Source organism: Myotis daubentonii, chromosome 3 (genome assembly GCF_963259705.1).
Source record: "Myotis daubentonii chromosome 3, mMyoDau2.1, whole genome shotgun sequence".
NCBI classification, from domain to species: Eukaryota; Metazoa; Chordata; class Mammalia; order Chiroptera; family Vespertilionidae; genus Myotis; species Myotis daubentonii.
The window spans coordinates 24,560,275-24,574,374 of record NC_081842.1 but is presented as its reverse complement, the minus strand read 5'-3'; the positions used below and the strand labels follow the sequence as shown (position 1 = coordinate 24,574,374).

The 14,100-nt window shown below is 37.9% G+C and overlaps 1 protein-coding gene across 1 annotated transcript in view; it reads left to right on the top strand.

Moving 5' to 3' along the window:
* IFT80 (intraflagellar transport 80) overlaps positions 1–14,100 on the top strand; it is a 122,548-nt gene that overhangs the window by 24,791 nt on the left and 83,657 nt on the right. Inside the window, exons 4-5 of the mRNA XM_059686914.1 lie at positions 8,702–8,812; positions 10,617–10,685. Of these exons, the coding sequence (XP_059542897.1) occupies positions 8,702–8,812; positions 10,617–10,685 (180 nt within the window). The remainder of the gene's footprint in view (positions 1–8,701; positions 8,813–10,616; positions 10,686–14,100) is intronic.

Genomic DNA, 14,100 nt, shown 5'->3' with positions numbered 1-14,100 from the left:
ATTGATCAGTTGGTATTCTACTGTAAGGAAGAGCCTCCCATATCCTGCCATTTATTTATTTGTTTGCTATGTCAGTTAGATTCATAGATTTTTATTTTATTTCTTGAGTAGCCTGTTACCATTATTTTTATTGATTAATTGACTGATTGATTGATTTTAGAGGTGGGAGGGAGAAAAAGGGAGAGAGAAACATCAATGTAAGAGAGATACATCAATTAGTTGCCTCCCATATGCACCCAACCAGGGATTGAACCAGCAACCTTCCCATGCACAGACGATGCTCCAACCCAAATGAGCCACACCAGCCAGGGCCTGTTACCATTATTTTTAAATTTTGATGTTAAAATTGTCTCATATTTGGCCAGCGGGAGCCCAATTAAACCAGTTCAAATAATCTTTGTTTTTCTTTTTTTTTTGTGGGGTCGGGGGGAGATATGTGTCTTCATCAGTTTTCTGGTACTACTTTGCTGGCACAAGATATTCTCGGCTCATCTTGTACTTTCCCAGTTTCAGCCCTCAAATCATCTGTTTCTCCTGTTCTTTATTTGGTGCTTAATGGTATTTCAAAACTAAGATAAGAGTGCTATATATGCTTGTTTCAAAGTGGTGTGTGTACTTCAAGGCCCTTTCAGAGGACTGAGCTAAAATTTAGGAATATAAATGTATACTAAAAAACACACATATCTACAGCTATTTTTTTCTCCCTTACTCTCTTTTTCCCTCTTTCCCTCCCTCCCTTCCTTTCATTTTTTTCTTTCCATACAAAAAAACCATGAGTTAATTCTGATACCACCAGCTCCAATTCAACACCACGGGGTTAATTCTAATATCTTTTTCTCCATAGTTGAAAATAGTGAGAAAGACTGACTTTCATTATTCTTAATATATTTACTCAATTCTATAATACACAGTAGGTTGTTTCAGAGTTACTAACCCATACTACTGCAAAAAAATGTAATTAGAATTCAAGTGTTTACTGTTGTTATCTTTACACTGAGGCTATAGAATCCAAGTCCTGTATTCAAAAATTACTTGCATTTCCACCCTGCTTAAGTGTTGTTACGTTAGTCATTTATAGTAAGTATATTTATTTCCCTTTGTTTTCCATGTAAGCCCCTCCCCCATTCTTGTTGATTTGATTATCTTTAAATATGTTAAACGTTAACATGGATGGCTCCGTGAAGTGAAAACTGTATTAAAAAAATATACTTACTCAGAGCATTGTTACTACCCTGACCCACCCAATCCCATACACCTTGTTTCTATTTACTCCTTCTAGGTAACCAATCTCTTTGGTTCTGGTTTATCCTTCCTGTGTTTCTCTTGGCAAAAATAAACAGATGCATGTATATTTCCTCATTTCACCTTTTTTATTTTTATACGACAGGTGGCATATCACATATTTTCTTTGCATTTTCCTTTTTAAACTCAACAGTATATGAGGATTGACTTATCTGGTGACTATGAATACTAAATCTAATTAGTCTTGATGGTTTCTGTTGTCTGAGTGTTTTTCTGAATTATTAAGCTTACTTAATTATACTTAACTAAAAATAATTGCTTGGGTCTTTATTTCACATTGGCTTTAGATAAAACACTTTCTGATAGGGAAAAGAAGTTTAAAGTAAAACAAATGTAACTTAAAAGAGAAATTTACACGATTAAATAAGGAAAACTACATTATGACTAAAAAAAATAGAATGTATCATTTTATTTTGGGGTTTGCTGTATAAAAAAAATCCCAAATAAGATAACATGCCACACACTAAATGTTGGAAGGAGAGAAAAACCAAAGCAGCGTAATTGAGTGTTTTCTCCTAAGTCAAGGATGAGGACTATCTGGGATCTTGAGAAAGAGAGGGAAAGTGACGGTAGATCAAAGAAAAGAAGTGGAAAGGTAGACAGAAAGCAGCATCCAGAAATGAAAAAGAAATGTTCAAAAAAAGAAGAAAGTGGATGCCATCAGGAGGTGGTCAAGGAGTTTCCTGCCAGATAAAGATCTGAGGTCATTTTATATATCGGTGCTGTATTCTTTGTTAGCCCAGTTTTTAAAAAATTTATTCTGGTTAAAAGAAAACACCATATAGCATGAGGTCTACCCTCTTAACAAATTGTTAATTGTACTGTGCAGTATAGTTAATTGTAAGCACAATGTTGTAGAGCAGATCTCTAGGGCTTTTTCATTTTGTGTGATACTTAAACATTTTTTTCTTCTTCAAGATTTAATTCATTGTTCAAGAGATTTTCTTTTCTAGTTGCCACCATCTTTCTCCTCTTAATTTTTCTCCCTCAACCCTGGCAGAAAGATTACAGTTTTGAGTTTGTTCATCACTCTTCCAGGGTTTGCTTTGTCCAACCCCCTCTCTGTTCTGTGGTGGTGGTAGTGGTAAAACGTTCAAAACACATCCCTGGGTTTGAGGGGCAGCTCCTGCACGTAAAGCAGACTTTTGCCAAGTTTTTTGTCTTACCAGTAATTCTCTCTTCAGTATTTTAATCTCTTTTTGAACATTTTGTGTAGTAGTATCCCACTTTTTAGAGGAGATATTTCTTTAACAATGTGTTAAAAGATTTACATTTGAAAAATAATTGAATTATTTAAAATGCATTGGGGAGCTGCTATGTGAGGGAATTCTGGTATAAAACATTTTGTAAAGGCAATAAACACTCCTTAAATTATATTTAGTAAAAGTTGACATTTTCATACTTTCTATTCAATATCTTCAAATAATCACTATATTATCTTATTAGTTAATATGTTCATTTAAAAATCCCACTTTAAAAAGAATTTGTGTGTTCATTTCTTTTTATCAGAAGTTAGCAGTTACTGATCTCTTTGTGGCTTTTGCAGACATCTGCCAAAACATTTCTGCTATTAAGCAGTCTGCAAAAGTGCTCATGTGCCCTTTTTTTCTAGCACCCTATTCCAAGCCTTCTCATGTTTCCGTGGGCATTTTTTAAGGCATTTATAACTTTAAAAAATGTGTTCCTTATAACTAATCTACCACTTCTGTTCTTTTTCTTTTTTATAACATTTTCCTCTTTTTAGCTTATCTTTAATAACAAGTGATTAATTTTATGCCCAGGATTTATTTATTTATTTATTTATTTTTTATTTTATTTTTTTATTGCTTAAAGTATTACAAAGGGTATTACATATGTATCCATTTTATCCCCCCGCCCTAGACAGTCCCCTAGCCTCCCCTGTCACCCAGTGTCTTATGTCCATTGGTTATGCTTATATGCATGCATACAAGTCCTTTAGTTGATCTCTTACCCCCCTACCTCCTGCCCCCCAACCCTCCCCGGTCTTCCCGCTGCAGTTTGACAATCTGTTTGAGGCAGCTCTGCCTCTGTATCTATTATTGTTCAAAAGTTTATAATGGTCTCTATTGTCCATGAATGAGTGAGATCATGTGGTATTTTTCCTTCATTGACTGGCTTATTTCACTTAGCATAATGCTCTCCAGTTCCATCCATGACGTTGCAAATGGTAAGAGTTCCTTCCTTTTTAGAGCAGCATAGTATTCCATCGTGTAGATGTACCACAGTTTTCTAATCCATTCATCTACTGATGGGCACTTAGGCTGTTTCCAGATCTTAGCTATGGTGAATTGTGCTGCTATGAACATAGGGGTGCATATATCCTTTCTGATTGGTGTTTCTGGTTTCTTGGGATATATTCCTAGAAGTGGGATCACAGGGTCAAATGGGAGTTCCATTTTCAGTTTTTTTTTTTTGTTTGTTTTTTAAATATATTTTATTGATTTTTCACAGAGAGGAAGGGAGAGAGATAGAGAGAATTAGAAACATCGATGAGAGAGAAACATCGATCAGCTGCCTCCTGCACATCCCCCACCAGGGATGTGCCCGCAACCCAGGTACATGCCCTTGACCGGAATCGAACCTGGGACCTCTCAGTCTGCAGGCTGACGCTCTATCCATTGAGCCAAACCGGTTTTGGCTATTTTCAGTTTTTTAAGGAAACTCCACACTGTCTTCCATAGTGGCTGCACCAGTCTGCATTCCCACCAGCAGTGCACAAGTGTTCCTTTTTCTCCACATCCTCTCCAGCACTTGTCGTTTGTTGATTTGTTGATGATAGCCAGTCTGACAGGTGTGAGATGGTACCTCATTGCTGTTTTGATTTGCATCTCTCAGGCGATTAGTGACTTTGAGCATGTTTTCATATGTCTCTTGGCTTTCTGAATGTCCTCTTTTGAAAGGTGTCTATTTAGGTCCTTTGCCCATTTTTTGATTGGATTGTTTATCTTCCTTTTGTTAAGTTGTATGAGTTCCCTGTAAATTTTGGAGATTAGGCCCTTATCAGATATGTCATTGGCAAATATTATGCCCAGGATTTAAGTATTCATTTTTATCCAAAGTTTTCATTGTTTGTTTACTAAAACAATAAATGAGTCATATTGATTATATTCTCTTCCCAGCCTCACCCCTAGTAAATAATTGGAAATAAATTAATTGATCTCTAGTTTGCTCTTGCACTTTTATAAAGTTATAGAACACCTGGAGAGAAAAAAGAACTGAAAATGTTAAATGAATAATTATCAGTTTTTAAATTTGATTTTATATCTATGTATAAATATTTTAATTTATATTTATGTATGTAATTTTATATTTATGCTTTACTCTGGGTGTGTTATTCAAGCAATTTGTAATAATCAGCCAATGTACAAAAGCCAATGATTTATTAATTGCTAAATCTGTGCCAAGAGCTGACCTTAGTTGTCCCAGTGTATGGCTTCTGTGAGGTCATAGGAAGCAAGAACAATTTTATCACTTGTTAGAAAATCAGTATTTGTTATTTTATGACAAGAAATGTCATTGACCAAAATACATACAATTCCTAAAATGTGGACTAGGTTGAAAGATAATTTCTGGACTTTTCATTTCTAGTTCAAGTTATTTGGTTAGTCTCTTTGGTGTTGTATTTATTCATTGTATCCAATAATTGTTTAGTATGTGGGTGTTTTGTGCTAGGCAGTATGCTAACATTTTGTGAAACAGGCCTAGATAAAGAAAATAAGGGCCACAGGATTAGCTTTCCACTTATTAGATGTCATCTTCGTAGTTCCCTCTCTTGAGATTTCCCCTCCTTGTATTTTCTCTGTAATTTTAAGTTAGTTTGATAAAGAGAATAATAGCACAGTTGGATTCAAAGTAATTGTTACATTGAAAAATGACCCAGAGGTAATTATAAAATTAAAAGGAAGATATGGGGAAAAGTAGATAGTGCTACTGGTGCTAGTGGGTGGGTGGATAAAGGAAAACGGTAGATTATTGTTGAAGTGCTAGAACGTCATGAATGAGAAAGATAAGAATGTCAAATGGTCCATTTTATTTATTTATTTTATTTAATTTACTTACATACTTATTTTTATGTATTTGTATGGTTATAGAATTGGTTAAATTTAACAAATGCTGATTATGTAAAAGCATATTGCAAATACAAATATGATTAAGACATGGCCCCCTGCCATGAAACGAATCAAAGCCCAGTGAAAAATGCTGCAACAGAGCGACAAGTAATGTACATTGTGTGTAAAAAAGAGGGAAAGACTTTGTTGGTGGGAATGAGTAGGTGGTCAGTGAAAGAACCACAGGGCAGTAAGTGTTAAATGTTTTAAAGCCATTTGTTTTAGAGTTCTCCAGAGAAATGTTGTAAAGCCATCTTAAGCATCTGACTTAAATATATTTTTAATAAATTGTTAGTATTAGGCCAGATCTTGAAAGCCTTAAGTTAAAAGTGAATTGAAACAAAATAAATCCTCTGAGGCAAATTTGGTTAGGCAGCCACATTATTCTTTTACTGCAAAATAAATAAATAAATAAATGAATAAATAATTATATATATATATATATATATATATATATATATATATACACACACACACAAATATTTATATTGATTTGAAGAAAGCTAATTTCACTATACTTAATTAATGTATTGCAATCTGTGTATCACTAGATTTCATTATCATTCAAACCTCACTGATCTATTCTCGGATTCCTGTAGTTCTTATTCTTACTCTTGGCACAGTTAATTTGTCCCCTTGACATTGCTTATATACTTTGTCAATGTACTGTAAAGTTGTAGTTTTTTAGCTTTTTTCCTATATATAGGATGGGGCAAAAGTAGGTTTACAGTTGTGAGTATGTGAAACAGAGTTTATTCTTGTATTATTATTTATTAACTAGAGGCCCGGTGCATGAAATTCTTGCGGGGATGGGGGAGGGTCCCTCAGCCCAGCCTGCACCCTATCCAATCCGGGACCCCTCGGGGGATGTCCGACTGCTTCTCAGAATCCAGGACTGCTGGCTCCTAACCGCTCACCTGCCTCCCTGCCTGATCACCCCTAACCACCTCTGCCTGCCTGCCTGATCACCCTAACTGCTCCCCTACTGGCCTGGTCACCCCTAACTGCTCCCCTGCTGGCCTGATTGCCCCTAACTGCTTCTGCCTTGCCTCGCACCCAGGATCCAGGATTCCCTCCTCTGGCTGGTCGCAGGTACAGAGAACCTGGCTTCCCTCCCTCTGGCCGGCTGCAGGCACCCAGGACCTGGTCTGCCTACAGCTACAGGGGACCGTGGGCGGGTGGCTTTGCCTGGTCCGCAGCCGCAGGCGCCAGGACCACAGGGCGGGCAGCTTGTCCCTCTCCTGGGCCACAGCTGCAGGCGCTGGCTCCTGGGACCATGGTGCTGGCAGCTTGTCCCACTCATGGGCCACAGGTCCAGCCGCAGACGCTGGTGCCTGGGACTGCGGGGCATGCAGCTTGTCCCTTTCCCGGCTGCAGCCCCAACCGCTGGTGCCCAGAACCACGGGGACCATCGGGCGTGCGGATTGTCCCTCTCCTGGGCTACAGGTGCAGGCGCAGCCGCTGGCACCTGGGACTGCGGGGCGGGTGGCTTGTCTCTCTCCCAGGCCCCAGCCTGGCTGGTCCACATTCCTCTCTCATGAGCTCATTTGTGCCTGGCTGGTCACCATTCCTCTCTCCCCAGTGTTGAGTGCCTGAGCTGTCTCAGCGTGAGGGCATGAGGTTGTGACAACCATTTGCATATTAGCTCTTTATTATATAGAACTAGAGACCCGATGCATGAATTTGTGCATGGGTGGTGTCCCTTGGCTTGGCCATCAATAGGGCCAATCAGGGTCATTCTGCTCAGTCCAGATTGGGGCCTATCGGGTCTGGCCAGCCTGGGAGGGATCCAGGGCGTGTCCAACCTGTCTTGCCCAGTCCCAATCAGCGATCAGCCAGACCCCAGCAGCAAGCTAAACCTACCAGTTGGAGCATCTGACCCCTGGTGGTTAGTGTGGGTCATAGCGACTGGTCAAGCAGTCGACTGAATGGTTGACCGATAGGTCAGACACTTAGCATATTAGGCTTTTGTATTATTTATTAATTATTGTATTATTTTCCATATGAACAACTGTAAACCTACTTTGTCCTACTCTGTATGTGTGAACTTTTTGAGGTCCGCAACCAAGTAGACTGCTTTTTGTTTGGTCTACCTGGTACCTGGCACAGTGTAAAACCATATAAGGCAAGTATTTTAAAATTTGGGATTAGCAATTGTTAAATTAATTCAATAAGGAGGCAATTAGACTGAGGTGACTGATATCATTGGCCCATGTACACAAACCAAAATCTAAGCCTGTAAATACCTCAAGTGTACATAATTGAAACCTAAGAACCACCAATCACAAACAGCCAACTAGGCTTTAAACTATTCTCTATATAATAAAGAGTTAATATGCTAATTAGACCGAACAGCTGAATGACCTTCCAGACGACATTCCAGACAACCTTCTGGACGAAGCCAAGGCTGCGAGGGCCGGCTGAGGCAGCCGGGCTGCAAGGGCCAAGCCTCTTGTACAAATTTCGTGCATTGGGCCTGTAGTTGTTAGTAATTTCCTTACTTTGCTTCTGCCTTTTCTCTATAAAAGCCTCTCTCTGAGCTGCTGTCAGTGGAGTGCTAACCACTTCTGGTTTGGCGCTGTCTGATTGGAATAGATTTTTGCTCAAGTAAACTCTTAAAGTTTTAAAATGTGCCTCAGTTTATCTTTTAAAGCCATTCCACTGTCTTGGTTCCTTTCCTCTACACCTTTTTCATCTTTTCTATAACCTGTGGGGGGAAAAAAGGCAAGACTGCAAAACTGCTTAAATAGAAGGCTTTCTTTCTTTTTTTTAAAAAAATATATTTTATTGATTTTCTACAGAGAGGAAGGGAGAGGGATAGAGAGTCAGAAACATCGATGAGAGAGAAACATCGATCAACTGCCTCCTGCACACCCTCTACTGGGGATGTGCCTGCAACCAAGGTACATGCCCCTGACCGGATTCGAACCTGGGATCCTTGAGTCTGCAGGCCGACGCTCTATCCACTGAGCCAAACCGGTCAGGGCAATAGAAGGCTTTCTTGACATTTCTTTTGGTCCCCTTTGGCCATATCCCAGTAGAGTTTTATCATCCCTCTGAATTACTTTAGCGTCATATTTGTAATTTTGTTTGTTGCTGTCTTCCAATAGATTTGTGTTTCTTGAGAGTAAGAATAATTATATTATTTGCCCTTTTGTCTTCAGTGCCTAGCACTGTGCTCACAGTCTAGTAGTAGATAGTCAACAGATGTTTGTTGATTAAATAAATTATTTTAATGAAATAGATTTTTCAAGTATAATTTCTTTTAGGGAAATTTCATCTGATTTCTAAGTTAGGAAGAGTGGAAAAAAGTGTAGAAGCTCACTGTGGAGCAGTACTGGCAGGAAGATGGAATTATGAAGGAACAGCATTAGTTACAGGTAAGTTGTCTGCAAAAATGGCATTTTAAGTGAATTTTTTAAAGAAAAATTTCCAAAGGAACAATATTTTCTTAGCAATAGCCTTTTATTATCTAATAGTAAATAATTAGCACAGTATTAATCTAGATTGCTATATAATGTTATAATTCAGGATGTCATATTAATTACTAGTTTTCTAATATGACGGAGAATATTCTGTCAAAAATGCTGTTGGAATGTTCAAGTAGAGAGTAAATAAAAGTTGTAATTCTTTAAAATTTTTAAATTCAAAGTATTCTCATTTAACTGACCTTTACCCTCTTCCATCTCTCTCCCATCTCCTGTCCTATTGCAAGTATTCTTCTCTTCACCTATTAGTTATCTATTACTTCATAACAAATTAATCCAAAGTTAGTGACTTAAGATGATAACCACGTATTATCCGGGAATAGTTTAACTGGGCGATTCTGTCCTGGACTCAAGAAGTTGGATGGGGCTGCAATCATATGAAAGCTTGATTGGGGCTGAAGGATCGGCTTCTAAGATGGTTTACTCACTTGGCTGTTGGCAAGAGGTCTTAGTTCCTCTCTGACTGATGGCAGAGGCCTTAGTTCCACCACCTGGGCCTCTCCGTAGGGCTGCTTGGTATTCTCTCAACATAACAGCTGACTTCTCCCCAAGTGAGTGATCCATGAGAGAACAAGATAGAAGTTACAATATGTAAGATGTCCCAAAAAATGTATACACACACTTTGAATAATTATAAAGGCATTGTTATTAAAATACATTTTATTTTCAAAATTGAGCTATCAGTTGTTAAAGTGTGTATCCATTTTTGAGGACACTCTGTATTTTATGACTCTCCTCAGAAGTTATACTCCATCATTTCCACCACATTCTGTTAGGAGCATGTCACTAACTATAGCCCACACTGAAGGAGAGAGAAATTAAGTTCCACCTCTTAAAAGGAGGAATAACAGAGAATATTTGTATATGTTTTAAAATCACCACACATATCCCCTGGGCCTTCTGTAGGACTTCTCTCAGTGAGTTGTCCTTTTTCTTGCTTGTTTTTCAACTTCTCCTTTTCCAGTGGTTTCTTTTTCAGCACATAAGAATGTTAAGATGTCATCCATCTTGAAAATTGAGAAAAAAGAAGTAAAAATCCTTCTGTTAACCAATAACTCTCTCTAGCTATAACTTCCTCTTTCTTTTTCACTCTTGCAGGCAAACTGTTAAAAAATAGAGCCTACTGCTTCATCCATTCAGTCCCCAACTCACTTGAATTGGGCTGCAACTCTTCTTAATACACTGAAAGCACTTTTCTTAGAATTCTAGAATTGAGATTTCAGTGAAGATGACAGCATTATTTGAATAATATACTAATAATTCTTCTAATATTAAAGGAAAAATAAAAAGTTTTGTCATGGAAGTTTGTCTACTTTGATAAAGTTGTTTCAAAATAACTTCAATTAAATAATACAGTTATGAAGCACTGTCATTTAATTAGAGTAAATTTTGTCCAAATTTTATATGTAAATTTAATGTTTTAATTTATTTCTTTTAAAAAATATATTTTTGTTGATATCAGAAGAAGGGAGAAGGGAGAGAGAGATAGAAACATCAATGATGAGAGAGACTCAATTGATTGACTGCCTCCTGCATGCCCCCTTCTGGGGATTGAGCCTGCAACCTGAGCAAGTGCCCTGACTAGGAATCGAACCGTGATCTCCTGGTTTATAGTCGATGCTCAACCACTGAGCCACGCTGGCTAGGCTAAATTTATTTCTTATAGCTAAAAATATCAATTATTTTCTCTTTATAGTTGGAGAAGATGGACAAGTAAAAATCTGGTCAAAGACTGGAATGCTAAGATCAACTTTAGCTCAGCAAGGTATGTATTATAATCAATAAAAATGTCAACATTTTCCTTTAGCAGCAGTCTAATATCACTTCTAAGACTGATTTTGGTCAGGTTCAAAACCTGAAATCGCTCATTTCTATTTCCACTTTTTCCTCTTACTTTCCATGTTGCCTGATGGACCATGGTACCTATATTATTCAAGCCAAGAAATATACAAAATACTCAAGGGCTTTTTCTTTATTAGTGAATCTAGACCAGCCGTGGGCAAACTACGGCCCGCGGGCCGGATCCGGCCCATTCAGCTGTTCTATCCGGCCTGCGGAACCAAAAGAGCGGAGGGTTCTCTTGCTCTCCCCTCCGCTCCTTCACCAGCAACAATGTTAACATGGCAACGTCGGGAAACAACGGCCGCAGCTCCTTCTTCTGAGTCCAGTTTAAGAACCCATTGTGGCCCTCGAGTCAAAAAGCTTGCCCACCCCTGATCTAGACAATACAGTTATAGGCTAACTAGAGGCCCAGTGCACGAATTTGTGCTCCAGTGGGGTCCCTCGGCCCGGTCTGCAGGATCGGGCTAAAGCTGGCTCTCGGATATCTTCTGAGGGACCGCAGGAGGGCTCCAGGGTGTGTCTGGCTGGCCTCGTTCAGTCCTGATTGGCCAAACCCCAGCAGCAAGCTAACCTATCGGTCAGAGCAGAGCCTCTGTTTGGTGGTCAGTGCACATCATAGCAACTGGTCAACTGTCTGCCCTCTGGTGGTCAGTGCATATCATAGCGAGTGGTTGAGCAGTCTTAGCATGGCATTAACATATTATGCTTTGAATGGTTGAACAGCCAACTGGTTGACCGGACACTTCACATATTAGGCTTTTATTATATAGAATGATTCTTTTTAAATAATTCTGAAGCATTATGAACATGTTCTATCTGAATAGGATTTGGTATCTAGTTAAGTAAATAATAGGGAACATTGAATATCTCCTGTCTTAAAAAGTCTTAATAATTTCATAATATTAGCACTCTTTCTAAATTATGTTGTACATTTGATTTCCATACTAATGGAGGGGAGCAGACACCCTGATAATCCAAAATTTGGAAAGTGACAGCTACTTAGAGCAGAAGCTCAGTTTTCCATGTTAATTGGGAGGAAGTACCCATAAAGTGGTCATTCCTGTTGGGATTTAGATTACATAAGGTTTTTTTTTCTGTGTAGCAGATTTATTTTCCTAATTAGATTTACCTAAGAGCAATAAAGCAATCTTGATGTTGACCTGAGAATTTATCTGCTGATCTTCAGAAACAGGTTGCCAAAAAGCTGCTTGCAGACTATTCTTCAGATTATATGATAAAGTCAATATTGTGAAGCATCTCCAAAAATTGACTTCCAAAAATTTCCAGATTTCATTTCTAAGTTGCTTATTCTTAGGATAGTGTTAAAATAGTTTACATTTCTAAACCAAATGTTAGTAAAGGAACCAGAAGTACTAGTTAGTAATTATTTCCTGAGGTTAAATCTTTGCAACAGTTAATCTCCAAGTAGAGTATTTATCCATGAGTAGAAAATTTAGAGTCTATAGAAGCTTTCATGGATGGATTTCAGTTAGAAAAAATAGTTTATTGTTACGTTAGTAATAAAATGTACCTTTAGAAAATACATTTTATTTTAATCTTCTAGTGGGCCTGAGGATTTCCTTTTGGCTTTATAACTTGTTAGTGGTGATTATTCGCCATTTTCACTCTATGATGTCTGTCTTATGAGCAACTGACAGGAATCTTCTAGAGGTCGCTGCACCCTTGAGGCTGGGGCTGCAGTTCTCTTTAGCTGTTGCTGCCACTGAGACATACCCTTTTTTCCTTTCTTTTCTCTTTTACTAAATTTGTTGTCTACAGAAGACACAGATCTTCGGAGGAATTCTGAAAGCTTATATCACTACCAACTGTATCTGAATTCTTGCTTAAGATCGTTCCTTCTGTTTTCTTAAATTCTTCCCAGACGTCTCCTTCCCTTTTACTACCCTTGGATCCACCATTTTGAACTTTCCAAAGTCTAAAGTTGAAACTTAGAATAAGTTGTTCAGTATAAACATTGTTAATCATTGAGGGCAGGTAACAATACTATAGTTTACCTGTGTAATGGGTCTGGAAAACATATTGCTACTTATTTTGCTCTTATTGAGAAAATGCATTTAAAGTTTTCAAATTTGCAAGGGCAGTTTGAAGCACAATATGTTCATAAATTAAAGACTTTATAAATCAGAGGTCACAAACAGGTGGCCTTTGGGCTGAATCTTGCCCACAAGTATGGTACAGACCCAATATTTAAAATCAGGATATTTCACATACAAATTTGGTTTTCTGGTGTCTTGAAAAATTGGAAGATCTCTCAACATTAGGCCTGCTTTTCAGAATGAATACAATCAGCTGGAGTTTAGTAGTGACTGCTCCATTTTTATTTATTTTTATTTTAAATATATTTTTATTTATTTCAGAGAGGAAGGAAGAGGGAGAGAGAGCGATAGAAACATCAGTGATAAGAGAGAATCATTGATTGGCTGCCTCCTGCACGCCCCCTACTGGGGATTGAGCCCATAACCTGGGGATGTGACCTTGACCAGAATCGAACCCGGGATCCTTCAGTCTGCAGGCTGACACTCTATCCACTGAGCAAAACTGGCTAGGGCAGTGGCTGCTCCATTTTTAGTTGCATTTCAAACTTCTCTTATTTTTCTTACGCTCTACTCATTTACGTTACATGGGAGAAAGTATAAATCTAAAGGTATTTGAGTTTTTACAACCCCTGCTTTCAATAATAGTGATCATAAAATTTTGATTGTTAGTATGTACCTTGCAGGGAGCACTTAAATCTCTTTATTTTTTAAGTATTAATTTTAATAGTACATTCACGTGCTTCAGAATTTAAAGCATATAAAAAGGTATAAAGTTACCTTTTAAATACTATTTCTGTTTCTCATATTACCCCTATTGTCCAGTCACCCAGCAAACATTCCAGAAGCAACTGGTGTCACTTTTTCTTATGTAGAAAATGTGTTTTTATGTATTCCTTCTTTCCCTCTCTTATAAGCAAGTGGCTGCATACTGTATCTACTACAATGTGCTCTTTGCTTGAACTATCTGGGGATAGTCCTATATAGTTCTGTATCAGTAAATACAAATATTCAAGTTTTTTCTAGAGTAGATGTACCATTTTATATTCCTGCTAGAAATATATGAAGGTTCCAATTTCTCCACATTCTCAATGCTTGTTATTGGTTGTTGTTGTTTTTTTTTTAAAAATCATAATCATTCTAGTAAGTGTAGAGTGGTATCTCATTGTAGTTTTGATAGGCATATCCCTGATGATATTGAGCATCTTTTTATGTGCAAATCGGCCATTTGTATATCTTTGGAGAAATACCTATTGAAATCGTTTGCACACTTTTTAATTGGGT